The 12,877-nt window shown below is 38.6% G+C and overlaps 2 protein-coding genes across 2 annotated transcripts; one reads left to right on the top strand and one right to left on the bottom strand.

The window, feature by feature from the left end:
* The first annotated feature begins 74 nt into the window (after positions 1 to 74).
* On the top strand, positions 75 to 2,663 carry LOC104960078 (aldo-keto reductase family 1 member B10-like). The gene is made up of 3 exons (XM_010788030.1): positions 75 to 194; positions 325 to 404; positions 1,189 to 2,663. Exons 1-3 carry the CDS (start codon positions 93 to 95, stop codon positions 1,229 to 1,231), a joined length of 225 nt encoding a protein of 74 aa, XP_010786332.1. The 5' UTR covers positions 75 to 92; the 3' UTR covers positions 1,232 to 2,663.
* On the bottom strand, positions 2,266 to 8,993 carry LOC104960079 (aldose reductase-like). The gene is made up of 10 exons (XM_010788031.1): positions 8,823 to 8,993; positions 7,593 to 7,760; positions 7,365 to 7,481; positions 7,168 to 7,245; positions 6,651 to 6,773; positions 5,312 to 5,418; positions 3,441 to 3,522; positions 3,221 to 3,304; positions 3,049 to 3,131; positions 2,266 to 2,949 (listed from the first exon to the last, which is right to left on the bottom strand). The coding sequence occupies exons 1-10, from the start codon at positions 8,886 to 8,888 to the stop codon at positions 2,913 to 2,915; spliced, it is 945 nt and encodes a 314-aa protein (XP_010786333.1). The 5' UTR covers positions 8,889 to 8,993; the 3' UTR covers positions 2,266 to 2,912.
* Positions 8,994 to 12,877: the final 3,884 nt, after the last annotated feature.

The raw sequence follows: 12,877 nt of genomic DNA, 5'->3' as shown, positions 1-12,877 counted from the left end.
TTGTAGTAATTTTCGTAGGTTTCCGTTGGCGGGTCAACACAGAAAATAAAAAAATAGACAGATACTTTGTAAAATAGAATAATTGTTGTATAATGCTGTTTTTACCCCAGGTTCTCATCCGGTTCAGCATCGACAGGAACATGCTTGTTGTCCCCAAGTCAGCGACGCCCCATCGGATCAAGGAGAACTTCCAGGTACACTACATCTACTGTTTGTTTTAATCTCTGGGACTAAAAGGGGGAGTCAACACAGAGAGAAACCCTTTCAATGCAATGTGTTTTGTAAGAGGAGTTTCCGTTATAAATCCTCTTCTTTGTCTTCCAGGTGTTTGACTTCAAGTTGAGTGATGAAGACATGAAGACCATGATGAGCTTCAACGAGAGGAGAGCATTCAAAATGGAATGGTGAGTAGACAGGGATCAAACAGAACAATATGTAGACAAGAATCTAACGAGGTTTACCCAAACACTGATTGATTTTAAGCTACTTGTACTTTAAGTATTTCCTTCAATGCTACTTTATACGCCACTATATTTTGGAAGCCAGTATTGTTCTTTTTCTACTAGTTACTTCAGATTCATATTATTAGTTAATACAGAATATAATTACACATATTACATTACATTTAGCTGAGACTTTTATCCAAAGCAACTTACAATAAGTGCATTCGATCAAGAAGATACAAACTTGAAGAAAACAGAATCATATCAGGTTTCATAGCCAAAACGTTTCAAGTGCTACTCAACTGGCTTTAGATAAGCCAGTCCTTTATTAGTTTAGAAGTGCTTTGTTAGTAATTGTATTGCTCAAAGTGGAGTCAAAAGAGATGAGTTTTCAGTCTACACTATGATATATTATGCTAGGTTAATGCATCCAGTAGCAGTTTAATTTAAAAGAAATAGCACCAGGTGTTTCAGCTGTGATGAACATATTAATGCATAATATATTAAGGGCTTTTTACACACAATAAGTACTTTTACTTTTAGTGTATCAGTTACATTTGTATGCCAATACTTACATTATAACATTTATTTTTACATTTGGTATTGCTACTTTAGCAAAAGTCTGAGTACTTCTTTCTTCACTGAGGGTGTGATGTTAATGAGTTAAAGAGTTGAACTATGATGTAACTGAACCCATTATCCATTTCTTATGTAACGTGTGTTCCTCCTCCTCTCTTCTCCACAGGGCGACACATCACAAAGACTTCCCTCTGAATACAGAATACTAGACATCGTGCGGAGCTTTCTGTTGATTTAAAATCTACACGCTGACTCATCCACATCCTGTTTTGCTAGGATTTGATGATTAATTTTTTTACCTATGATTAATGGGGCCTACCCTTTACTAAGTATGCCATTACCTTAGGGTTAAATACCTGGATCACTATCGACGCTGTGCAGAGGTGAAATAAGTACTCTGAGTAAGGTTGCCATATACCGGTGTATAAATACTCTGTTTAAGTCTTTTATTTAACATGTTCCTCAAGAATAATGTTTTATCGGATACTTTATACTCAACTATAATGTCGCAGCTTGTAAATAAACTTATTTTCATAAATATATATATTGCTGTGTAGCTTGTGAGTTTAAATCGCTAATCAATAAAGCATTATCTCAAAAGTAAATTAATGTGATTGTTTGTTGATTATATTTTGAATTTGAATCTTTTAATAAATAAAGCTGTAAAAAAAAAAATCACTTTGTAGGAAGTTCAAAATGTCTGTCTGAAGGTCCAGCGCACAGAAGTTCTCAGTAGGCAATACAATAGGACTAATTAAGATTCTGTTTAGTAGCCTACTACTTTTGGAATATGGCCCAAAATGAAACAGAAACTAGTAAATAACCTGATACAATATTGGCATTTGGGTTAGACGCTTGTATGAGTTCATGATTAACTTCCCTCTATGAATCAAACACACGAGCTCGGCTCATTTCTCCAGAGAACGCTGGACTTTTCTCCTCGTTGGCAGTTTCAGCTTCCTGCATTCCAGAAGGATAAGACTCTCTTTGTGTAAACAGACCTAATGTTACTCTGTCCCCTTTAAATACAAACTAGTAGGGAACAGCTTAATGACATTTCCTTTACTACAAATACAAATATGGAGCATTACATATATGAGAATTCAAGTGTCGCTATGTATGCGTGTGTACGGATGTTTATTACCTGGCTCACTGTGAGCTTCTGACCTCTAGTGGTCACAGAGAGGAACACACTTCCCCTGAGTGTTTTCTTCTCAGCTGTGCAGAAAAACATTGCAGCAACTTGTTTTATTGTCTCCCACAGGACTTTATTTTAGCGTCTTACAAGTGGGAAGTGAAAGCATTGATTTCATAACAGGAAAAATAGCGTCATGTATGACTCACGAATAAAGTAAAATAAATACTTTGTCATCCCAAAATGAGTGCATTAAGTTCTGAATTTTAAACAGACAACAGTGCTTTTAAATTAGCGTAGCGACATGAGCAGTGTTTGGACTTAAAACAGGAATTTATCTTTTCATTTACTTATGAGCATTTACTCACACATGTGCTACATCCGGTTAATCTACAAATATACAAAGAGCATGATTTTATAAATTGTTGTTTCAAAAATAGATGAGAGCAGTTATTCAGTTTGAAAATACAAATGTAGTTTGTACACAGTTCTTCAGTAACATAAAATGACACGCAAATAAAAAATCATTTAAAAGCAAACTAAGAAAAAAATACCAGGGCCCTCATTTTGTATAAAGAGGCTTTAGGAGTGTGTTTCAGTTAGACAAAAGTGATCACTAAAGAATTAAAGTTTCTCCTGAGAGCAACACATTTGAACGTTTAGGTAAGGCTGTACTAAATATCCAAAACGCTCTAAGGATAAAGCAGTGCAGTGGGTGGAGACGCACGCTCTGGTGGAATTCATCTATTCCAGAATCAAGCGTGGAACGGATAGTCCTTGTGCTTCAAGCTCCTATTGGGGGAAAAACATAAAGAAATGGGAGTTTTATTTGACATCTCCTCAACAGTTTGACGGTAAGAAACACAATATACTGTAAACAAAAGATCTCACCCTTGCATTGGACAGACTCTCCAGTTCCTGTTGAAGCCTACTATAGTCTTCATTTCCTCCTCAGTGAGAACAAAGTCAAACACCTGCAAAAAGATTAAAACAGCATCTTTACACACGAGCCGGAAAGAGGGCTAATCCTGGAAAGCATCCGAGTTAGTTCTCGGCTCAGTACCTGGAAGTTCTCCTGAATGCGGCTGGGTGTGATGGATTTGGGGATTGCGATCACGTTCCTCTGGATGTGGAAGCGGATCAGGACCTGCCGCAAACATGTGAACAGATCAGGGGTCAGAACAGAGAGGCCCACGTGCATCACGAGGAAAAGAGGAACAAGGAAAATCACTTTTTAAAGCGTGTGTGATTGCATGTCTTATTTATTGGAGGCAGTGCTGTACCTGAGCAGCAGTCTTGTTGTGCTTCGCAGCGATGGCTTTAATGTTGGGGTCTTCCAGCAGAGAGGGGTCCTCAGGTTTAGCCCTGAAATATACCAACTGTTTAATTTACAGGACCGGCACATTTTGCATTATTTTTCTGTAATTTAAAAAAGGTAGAATAATGGAAACACTTTGGCAAACTTTGAATTAACTTAAAGAGAAACAACCCTCATTAAAAAAAAACAATTCCAACATGTGATTTCTATGATTAATGATGCTCCAAAGATACATGTAAACATAGACACATCCAAAAACTAGAGTGCTCAAACTCAACTTTACAACATCACATGTTTCTGACTAGAACATACCTAATGTTCACAATTATTGATTGAAGTTTTCTAGGTTGTTGTAATAACATAATGGAATCTTAAATAAGAGTGGCATTTCCTCAAACACTACTACAAAAGCTGTGGTAATTGTGGAAAAGGTCAAACCATTAAAGGGGACCTATCATGCAAAATGCACGTCTTTTATACATGAATATGTGTCCCCGGTGTTCCAGGGAACTCACCAAGTGTCAGAAAACACAACCCTCTCTATTTTCCTCCATACCCAAATCTCTTAAAAAGGGGCTGCAACGGATCTGATACAGACTGATCCAGATTTGAACACTTCTATGACGTCACAGAAGTGGCGCTACGGCTATTGGACCAACTCCACCAATCAGGAGGAGACAGCCACAGACATTGCCGTTGGAAAGCGCTGGAGACGCTGTAGTACATATGCCAGGCCTGTAGATGGTGCTGTTCTCACAGAATCAGCCCATGATGCAAAGACAGTGTTAAATTGAGCGAAATGAGGAATGGCTAAAATGCATGATCTGTTTGGTATTTTGAAAAATGAAAAGTATAAATATGTCGTATATAGGTATGGTCCTACACTATATTATTCAAATATAGCATGACAGGTCCACTTTAAAGGGGCCCTATTGTGATTGTTTTCAGGTTTCATATTACTATTTAGTGTCCCTAGTGTGATATGTTTACATGCTTTAATGTTAAAACAATTGTTTTATTTTACTCCTGTGCTGCAGCATTGTGTCATTTGTTACTGAAGTAAACAAAGGACTCCAATGGAGGCAATTCCGACCATTTACATCCACAAAACCCTATATAACATATCAAAGGAAGTGGACAACTCCAAAAAAGCAAAATAGGGCCCCTTCAACACCTTTATTGGTGTTTTTTCCAAAAAAAAACAGAGGAATAATAAAGTTTTTAAGACAACAAATCATCTATTACAAATAAAAATGTCTAAACCAGGCAGAAAAAAAAGGTGATTTCATAAATCTGGACATAATGTGCCACAACAAAGAGGAACTGCAGTCAGTCACAAGTTGAAGCTAACTCAAGGGACATTACATAGTGCTGATTCAGCTGAGGAGGGGGTTTGTGTTATTTTCAAATCAAGTTTTATTTCTATATCCATTTTGAAAAAGATTTTTGGTCGAGCCAAAGTGCTGTACATACAATAAAAACACTTTACAAAAAAAAAAAAATCACACACAGGGAAATGTCAGGAGTCGTGCTCCGCTCAGACTAGAAGGCCAGAGAGAAGAAGTGAGTTTTAAGTGTAGATTTAAAAACCCCTAGGGTCTGGGCCAACCTCACATGGAGGGGCAGAGTGTTCCAGGGCCTGGGGCCAGCTGCTGCGAATGCTCGATGTGCTCAGGTTTTGAGCCTGGGCTTGGGCACTATCAGCAGCAGCTGGTCAGCCGACCTTAAAGCTCTGGCTGGGGTAGCGATGGATGAGTTCTGCTAAATAAACCGGAGCCAGCCCATTTAAGGCTTTAAAACAAATAAAATTAGCATTCATTTTGATACTCAACTGACCAGGGTCTGTCGGGGGAGCCCAGGGGACTGTAGGCGGTCACGGAGATGCCCTGAGAGTGGCAGAAGGCGATCAGCTGGTCCTGGGTTAGGTACGGGTGGCACTCCACCTAGTGGGACAAACACACAACTCTTAGCATGCACTGCCGTGTAAAGGTTTCATACTTTGAAACAATCTTTATTTGTATAGCCCAATACAAACACAACACATTTGTCCGTGGGCTTTACAGATTAAACCAAATAACATTGTAAATGATGGAGTTACAGCAACATGAAAATACAAGATAGTGTAAGTAATACAAATAGAAATACAAAACAAACTAAGATAACAACAAAAGACAATAAAAATACATAAAACATTCAAATGAAGTACCATCAAAATCAAATCAAAAGAATACCATAAAATGTGAGCTCTAACCAAAGGCTTTGTTAAAAATGTATGTCTTCAATGCACTTTTAAAAGTTTGGACACTCTTCTGCCTCTCTACATACATATGGTTTGCAGTGGCATCAAACTGCCTACTTTACCCATAAGGCATCAGTCTTATTGAGTATATGGGAATAGTCTTTCTGGAGGGCTAAAGGAGAATGGGGCTGTAATCGAGTATAAAACAAGACAGTGATGGTAGCTGTGATAAGCAGAAAATCAAGGTCAGCTCAGCTAATGTTCCAGCCTGAGGGAAGCTGCTGTGGCCCGTTAGGAGTTAACAGGACATTTATTCCTCAAACCCGATTGGAGGAGACAGATGATGCCATTAGGGCCCCTTGCCCTTTCAGTAGGGGTCCAACAAATCACAAAATGCACGGTTCAGATCCTATCACTGTTTTGAGTCACGGATTGGATCATTTTTTCTTTTCCCCATCTTTAATGGCTATTTAAGAGACACTGAAGTGATTAGGATGTTTTGTTTGTTTGTTTTATAGCTTCTTTTTGAAGGTAAACACATCATAATCCCTATTAAAACTAATTCTGCTGTTGAGGTTTACTCTTTACTTTGTACATACTATACTGTATAGTATGTACAAATACTACTACTATATTAACAGCATGTCCAATAGGTATGTATTTATTAAATATATGTCTGGTGTCAATAATCCTACAATACTTGAACTGTATGCAGTTATAGACATGACATGGCAATTTGAAATAGAAGTCTCACATATTTTTATTTTCTATTATATGTTTATACTGTAGGCTATCATCAGAAAAATCCCGCATAATACTAGTTGGCTTAATTGATTTTTATGTCACTTCAAAAAGGGTTAAGAAAGGGGACAGAGCTCGGGGTGAATGAGTGTTTTTCTCCTGAATATGATTGGTTGAACAGCTGTCTTAGTGTACCTGGTTGTTGGCCGGCCTGTATTTGAGACCTGGCTTGTTGAGAATGGCTTGAATCTGCTCCTTGTTGAAGTTGGACACGCCGATAGCTTTCACCAAACCGGCATCCACCAGCTCCTCCATCGCCTGAGAGAATTAAACAAAAGAGACGCCCTTTGATGACTTTTGGTCTAGAGACTGAAAACCACACATAATACCGTCTGTGTCTTTTCAAAAAGCCACAGCTATATTTCGTCTCCACTCCCTCATACTGTATATCTCAGTTCTTTTGTCTCATTGTAAACCTGCACTAGTCTTAACTTGTCAAAACCCGACTTTAATGTATCCTAACGCTCCCCTTTCTTTGTGACTCCCACATGAACAATAATATCTTAACATTAACAAATTGGTCTTTAAACAAATTCGATGACTGTGGTTCCACATCATGAATCAGCTTTGTTATGCTTATCCCAAACAGGTTTTTACCAGTTAGTTTAGACCGAAACAAGGGAGTGTTTTAAAAAAAAAAAAATTACCGTACCTCCCATGTCTCCACGAAGTTAGTGTCGTCATTGATTGTCTCTCCGGCGCTGTCCAATGGAAAAAGATCCTCGCCAGCCTGTAACATGACACAACATAACCATTACATCGAGAATATGGTGGCTGTATCATAGCTATATTGAAAGATAACACCTGAATCTCGAGCACACTTATATTTCCGAACACATTTGACAATACCTTGAAACCCATGGGCCAGTGTATCAGATAGAGATCAAGGTAGTCCAGTTTCAGATCACCCAGAGTCTTCTCGCAGCCTTTTCTGACCATGGACTTCTCGTGGAAAGTGCACCACAGCTGTGAAAGTCGAGGACATCCATTCAAATCACAAACAGTCAATAACTGGCCTATTTGTGCAGGAAATAATCAAAAGGACATTTGTTTGTACATTATTCCGCCACGCCTCACCTTGCTAACAATGAAAAGGTCCTCTCGCTTGACAACGCCATCTTTGATCGAGGTGTTGACACCCTCTCCCACTTCCGACTCGTTCTGGTACACGAACGCCCCGTCAATGTGCCTGTAGCCTGCCGAGATGGCTGCTTTCACCGCCTCGGACACCTTGCCGGGGGGAGACTAGAAAACACAGAGATGGTTTGTGGTATAACATGTGTAACTACTGCCCATTAACACATACGGTGCTATAAAAGATCCAGGGTACATACTAATGTTTAAAGGTGACATTGTTTCTCATCTAAAATGGAGTTTAAGCTCCTTGTCTTGCCTCCCTTTTCGTTATTATGATTTGGATAAGATTACATGAGAAAGACTATAAGTGACCTCACGGTGACATGAACTCTGCAGTGACAGCTCACTGGGACCAAATCCAAGTCATATTTTGGAACATTCATAATACACAACATGTGGTAGGAGAAAACCCATGTCATATTTCTCGATTACTAATTACCCGTTCTGTTTTATTTTTGAATGATAACTGCACCTAATTGTTTCCTATTTCACGGATGAAAATCCCAAATGCTGTGAAGCAGAAACCATCTCAAATATCTGAACGTAATTTTAAACAAAACCTCGCCTAACAGTCATTAAATCAAAGGAAATTGGTTGTTTTAAAAGTAAACCAAGCACTTTAAGGATTTAGTTACATGAATATCAGTGTCTGCAACAGCACTTGTATTGACATACATTTACGTTGGTAACACTTAAATAGAAACAGTTCAGTCTGGAGTAACTTTACCAAACAGGAATTGCACATATTTCTAGAAACCTGCAGCTGTAGTAAATTAGCCCATTAGCCCATTAGCTAGTGTACAAACTACATAGGCTATGTAGTTTCAAAGTGAAAAACTGCTCTGATTTATTTTTGAAACAGGATATGTTATTTGACCAACATCATTTGCACATGGTTATATTTCTAGAAACCTGCAGCTGTAGCCCATTAGCCACGGTTTGAATCACTAATTCTACAAAGTGCATAAAAAGAGCAGCCACAGTCTTAAAATGCAATACAATTACTGTCGATCTTGAATTGGTAAGGATGGCAAGAAAAGTGAGATTTACCGAACCATTACGCAACATTTACAGTGTGTTAATTCATGCTGTTGGCACCTAGCTTACTTAAAAGGTTAACTATTAACTAACGCTGGGAAGGACGATGTAGTATTTAAAAAATAAACTCACCTTCCATGTTCCAAGTCCCATAATGGGCATTTGGGCACCGGTGTTCAGTTTGACGGTTGTTGCCATTTCTCCAAAAGGACGAGCTGGGCCTGAATGCAGCTGTAAAACTGTCAAGTAGAGAAAAGCTAATGAAGACGGTTCAGACCATGGCGCTGGTTCAGACAAGAGCAGCAGAACAGTGGCGTAGTCGATCGATTGGTAATGCCTTTCAATCCACATGCGCGAGGCCACAGCGTGAAGCAACCGAACTCCTGCTAATCTGTTTTATTAGCCAGCTCCAATTCTAAACATAATCATACTTTGGGAATCAACAGTGGTAAAAGATAGGTAATAAGTAAAACTACTAGACTTTAAAAAGACAAGATATACTTTAATCATCCCAAATTGGGAATTGTTTTCGTTACAGGAGCATGTTAAAACAAAAGCATTACATATCATTTCAAAAATACAAAAGAGTAGAAAATAAACTAACATAAAATAGAAACATTTAAAAGTAGAAAATAAAACAGAACTAAATAGTAATATATAGGCTATATATTTTTACTTAATTATTTAAAAATATTCAGCTACAAGTCTCACATTGAAAATTGTAATTCAGCGAAATAACTAATCAGGGATGAAATAATTGTAATGACCTTATTTGATTTATTTGTCTGTCTGTAAAATGTTAGTCCCACTTAATTCCTACTTTCTACATAGATAAATACATAAACATAGTGCAGGCTATATAATTAAATGGAGATATTTAACCAAAGCAGGCCTATAATTACCACACACATGGTACTTACGTGTAATACTTGGGTAAACATAATTACTTTCCACGTAACACTGGTATTAAGGAGGATGATTGCCATGGATCACACAATAGGAACAGGTAAAAGCCCTTTCCACAGCAATATAGGGTATGTATATATGTTTCCAGTATGACTAGGTATCTCTATGTAGTAAATGTGTAAAAATCACATATAATATAGGACATGATCATCAAATAATGTTTATACATACCCACAAAACGCATGATTTCACTTTTTTTAAATGTATTTATGGAAACCGTTCTATAGGTCTTGGAAGGGGCATTTATTTTATCGTGGACCCATACACTTTCCAAGGACCAAAACAGTTCCCAGACTAACCACACTTAAGATCCTCGTGGCCAAATACCACCTGCCCCAAAACAAACAAAGACAACAAGAAACGAGTGTTTGTTAGTGCTCTGATTACACCACTAGAGGGCACCATTACCAAACACGTGAGACTGTCTCCTCAAATCACCTTACCGAGGCTCCTCAGTAAAAGAATCACCATTTCATACATTAGCTAATATGGCCAGTAATTACAGTGAGTTAAATCATTGATCAATACTGGTCATTTCACGTAAGCATCTCAAAAACCACATGCACACATCTAAGACTTGATTTAACTAAAGGGGAAATGCTCTTGGAATAAGCCTTAGACAGGTTTAATATCTAGAAATCATGAAATGTAGAAGATAATACTCTTTATTTATAGTCTTCATTATAGTGACAACAACAACGTCCTCGTGCTTACAGAATAAAGGAGATGTGCACCATTGTGAACGCACGCACGCACGCACGCACGCACGCACGAGCCTTTAAACCCCATGAGGCAGCTGAAAGAGGGAACAAATACAAGGTGTCTTTTTTGTCAGAATCAGATAAAACCTCCTCGCAGACCTTTAACTGAGCCATTCAACACTCTGAGCAGAAGATAAGAGCAGGAGCGGATATAAAAAACACACAAAGGGGAAAGTTATGGAGCCAGCAGCCGCTGTGTACCTCACAATGGCTCTCGCTAAAGTTTGTGTCTCTTCTGATCTTCTCCCAGCTGGACGCCTGCTTTTCAGGGGCCGCGTTTCCTCTGATCTGACTTCAGACACTGGAGGGCCTTTTGCCAGCCTGTAAACCGTCAAAGTACCCCAGGAATCAAACACAGTCGCATGCTGTCATGATCAAAGGAGCACAGGTAAACCAGACGAAGACACAGCTACATACAGTGAAAGAGGGGGGAAAGTTTTCATTTAAGAGGCTCTTATTTTGCGTCTGCAGGCGGACACCTTTCCACTGTTCTGAGTGCTGCGATTAGAATAAAGGAAAACAGGCATTTGAAGAAACTACAGAAGCCCGCAGCAAAAAACCAAGGGACCTCTCAAGGAAACTTTTGGACAAAGAGTGTAGACTTAGGTGACATTTCAGAGGGTGTTGCTCAAAGATCTCCAAGAGGAAAGGGAACATTCACACTCTAATGGAATTGACAGAGAAAAGTGTGACAATTTAATACATAGATCTGTCTTTCTTTCCCATTTTGGGTGCTCAGTGCAGCTGCTGGTGTCCGTCCTATAATAGGCTCTCCATCAGATCAGACACTCCAGCGGTGAGACCTGACCTGTCCCGGGGAGATCAAACACCTCATTTCATTTCATGGCCTTTGCTCCATTCTCTCCACCTCTGCTGTCTCCCGTTGGCCTTGGCTTTGCTTTTCTTTTTCTTCTCTGTTTCTGCCAGAGTGCCCAGGGTCATAATCTCCTCCCGTGAATCTAATGTCGAGTGTCAGCTCCTGCTGAGTTCACTCACACACTTGCATACCGCACATTCCGTCTATCGAACAATAACAAGATCAGGGAGAGAAATCCCTACGTCATCGGCAAATCACGGTCATTTTTCAAGTGCATTAACTGTTCTCGGATACACTGGAGGTGATTGAGCCTGATCGAGATATGCAGAGAATAAATAATTATTTAAAAAGCACCATTATTCCACTGTATTAGGTATACGGATATAATTAATATATAGCTGGGTTAATGTGATTAATCAGTCAGCTGCCCTTTTGATAATCAATACATTGTATAGATATATCTTTTGCATAATTATGAACAAATAATTAGGATATTTTCTGCTTGTCTCTGTCTTCTAGGAGAGTACATTTTATATTTTCGGGATTTTGGTCTGTTTGACAAACTAAAAAAGCAATTTGAATATGCGTGTCTCAATTTTGTATCATTTTAAATACCAAACTAGAATTAGCGCCTAAAATCTGTGCGTCTCCACCAAACAGGGAAGCTGCAGTTCACATCCATGTCTGTTCAAAATGTCATTATTGAGCATTTCATCCTATTAGATTTCTGTGTGAAATTGGTATAAGTAACATATGAGTACTGTTTTTGATGGCCTGTGTTGTGACGTCACGGCGATTCTATTAATGGATTCATTTCAGAAAGTTACAAAAATTCTACCAGACAGAAAAAGTTCAAAACTCACAACTATTCTTATGTCTTATTACCATATACACAGTTGCATATGTGTTACAAATTGCAATTACAATGTAAGAAAACACTCATGAGAAAGACAATTGGTCTCATTCTGATAATTTTATGCTATTTTGCTGCATAGGGTTATGTGTGAAAATCAGTTAAGGCAATTTGAACAATGTACGGTCAGGGCTAATGTCCCCTACTGGCCTTACAGCATGCACAACACCAGCACTGTGCGACATAAAACACATGTAATGTCCAACAGCAGAGGACTTTAGTGCGGTTGGTGTTGATGTGTGAATGGTCACATAGCGCTAAAATCATGTTAGAGGCCTTGGTTATGTTACCCAAAGAAGCTGCTGCCTCTACAGGAATAGTACAGGCAATTTATTCTGCTAATGTTAAGGAATGTATGTGTGAAAGAGCCTCTATACTATCTCCAGCAGGTTGTGAGTTTCTGCAGATTCCCTTAATGCTTTCAACACTTTGGATTACTTTTTCCCAACTTTACTTTTTGCACTACAATTTAAACCCTGCATATGGAAATGACAGCTGCATACAATTATGCCTAATGTTATATTACATTACATTGCATTTAGCTGACGCTTGTATCCAAAGCGACTTACAATGAGTACATTCGACCAGGAAGATACAAACTTGAAGAAAACAGAATCATATAAGTACATCAGGTTTCATAGAGCCAAAACATTTCAAGTGCTACTCAACTGGCTTTAGATAAGCCAGCCCTTTATTAGTATATAAGTGCTTTGTTAATAATTCTATCGCT

The sequence above is a fragment of the Notothenia coriiceps genome, unplaced genomic scaffold (genome assembly GCF_000735185.1).
Source record: "Notothenia coriiceps isolate Sejong01 unplaced genomic scaffold, NC01 NC01_scaffold00031501, whole genome shotgun sequence".
Classification (NCBI taxonomy): domain Eukaryota; kingdom Metazoa; phylum Chordata; class Actinopteri; order Perciformes; family Nototheniidae; genus Notothenia; species Notothenia coriiceps.
Note: the sequence above shows the minus strand (reverse complement) of the source record. Positions and strands in the feature narration are given on the sequence as shown.

Coding starts and splice junctions, on each gene's coding strand:
- LOC104960078 (XM_010788030.1), top strand. CDS start 93: ATGCTGTTTTTACCCCAGGTTCTCATCCGGTTCAGCATCGACAGGAAC. Junction 195..324: donor GGATCAAGGAGAACTTCCAG/GTACACTACATC, acceptor TTTGTCTTCCAG/GTGTTTGACTTCAAGTTGAG. Junction 405..1,188: donor AGAGCATTCAAAATGGAATG/GTGAGTAGACAG, acceptor TCTTCTCCACAG/GGCGACACATCACAAAGACT.
- LOC104960079 (XM_010788031.1), bottom strand. CDS start 8,888: ATGGCAACAACCGTCAAACTGAACACCGGTGCCCAAATGCCCATTATG. Junction 6,774..7,167: donor ACTTCGTGGAGACATGGGAG/GTACGGTAATTT, acceptor TAATTCTCTCAG/GCGATGGAGGAGCTGGTGGA. Junction 2,950..3,048: donor AGAGTCTGTCCAATGCAAGG/GTGAGATCTTTT, acceptor TTCCCCCAATAG/GAGCTTGAAGCACAAGGACT.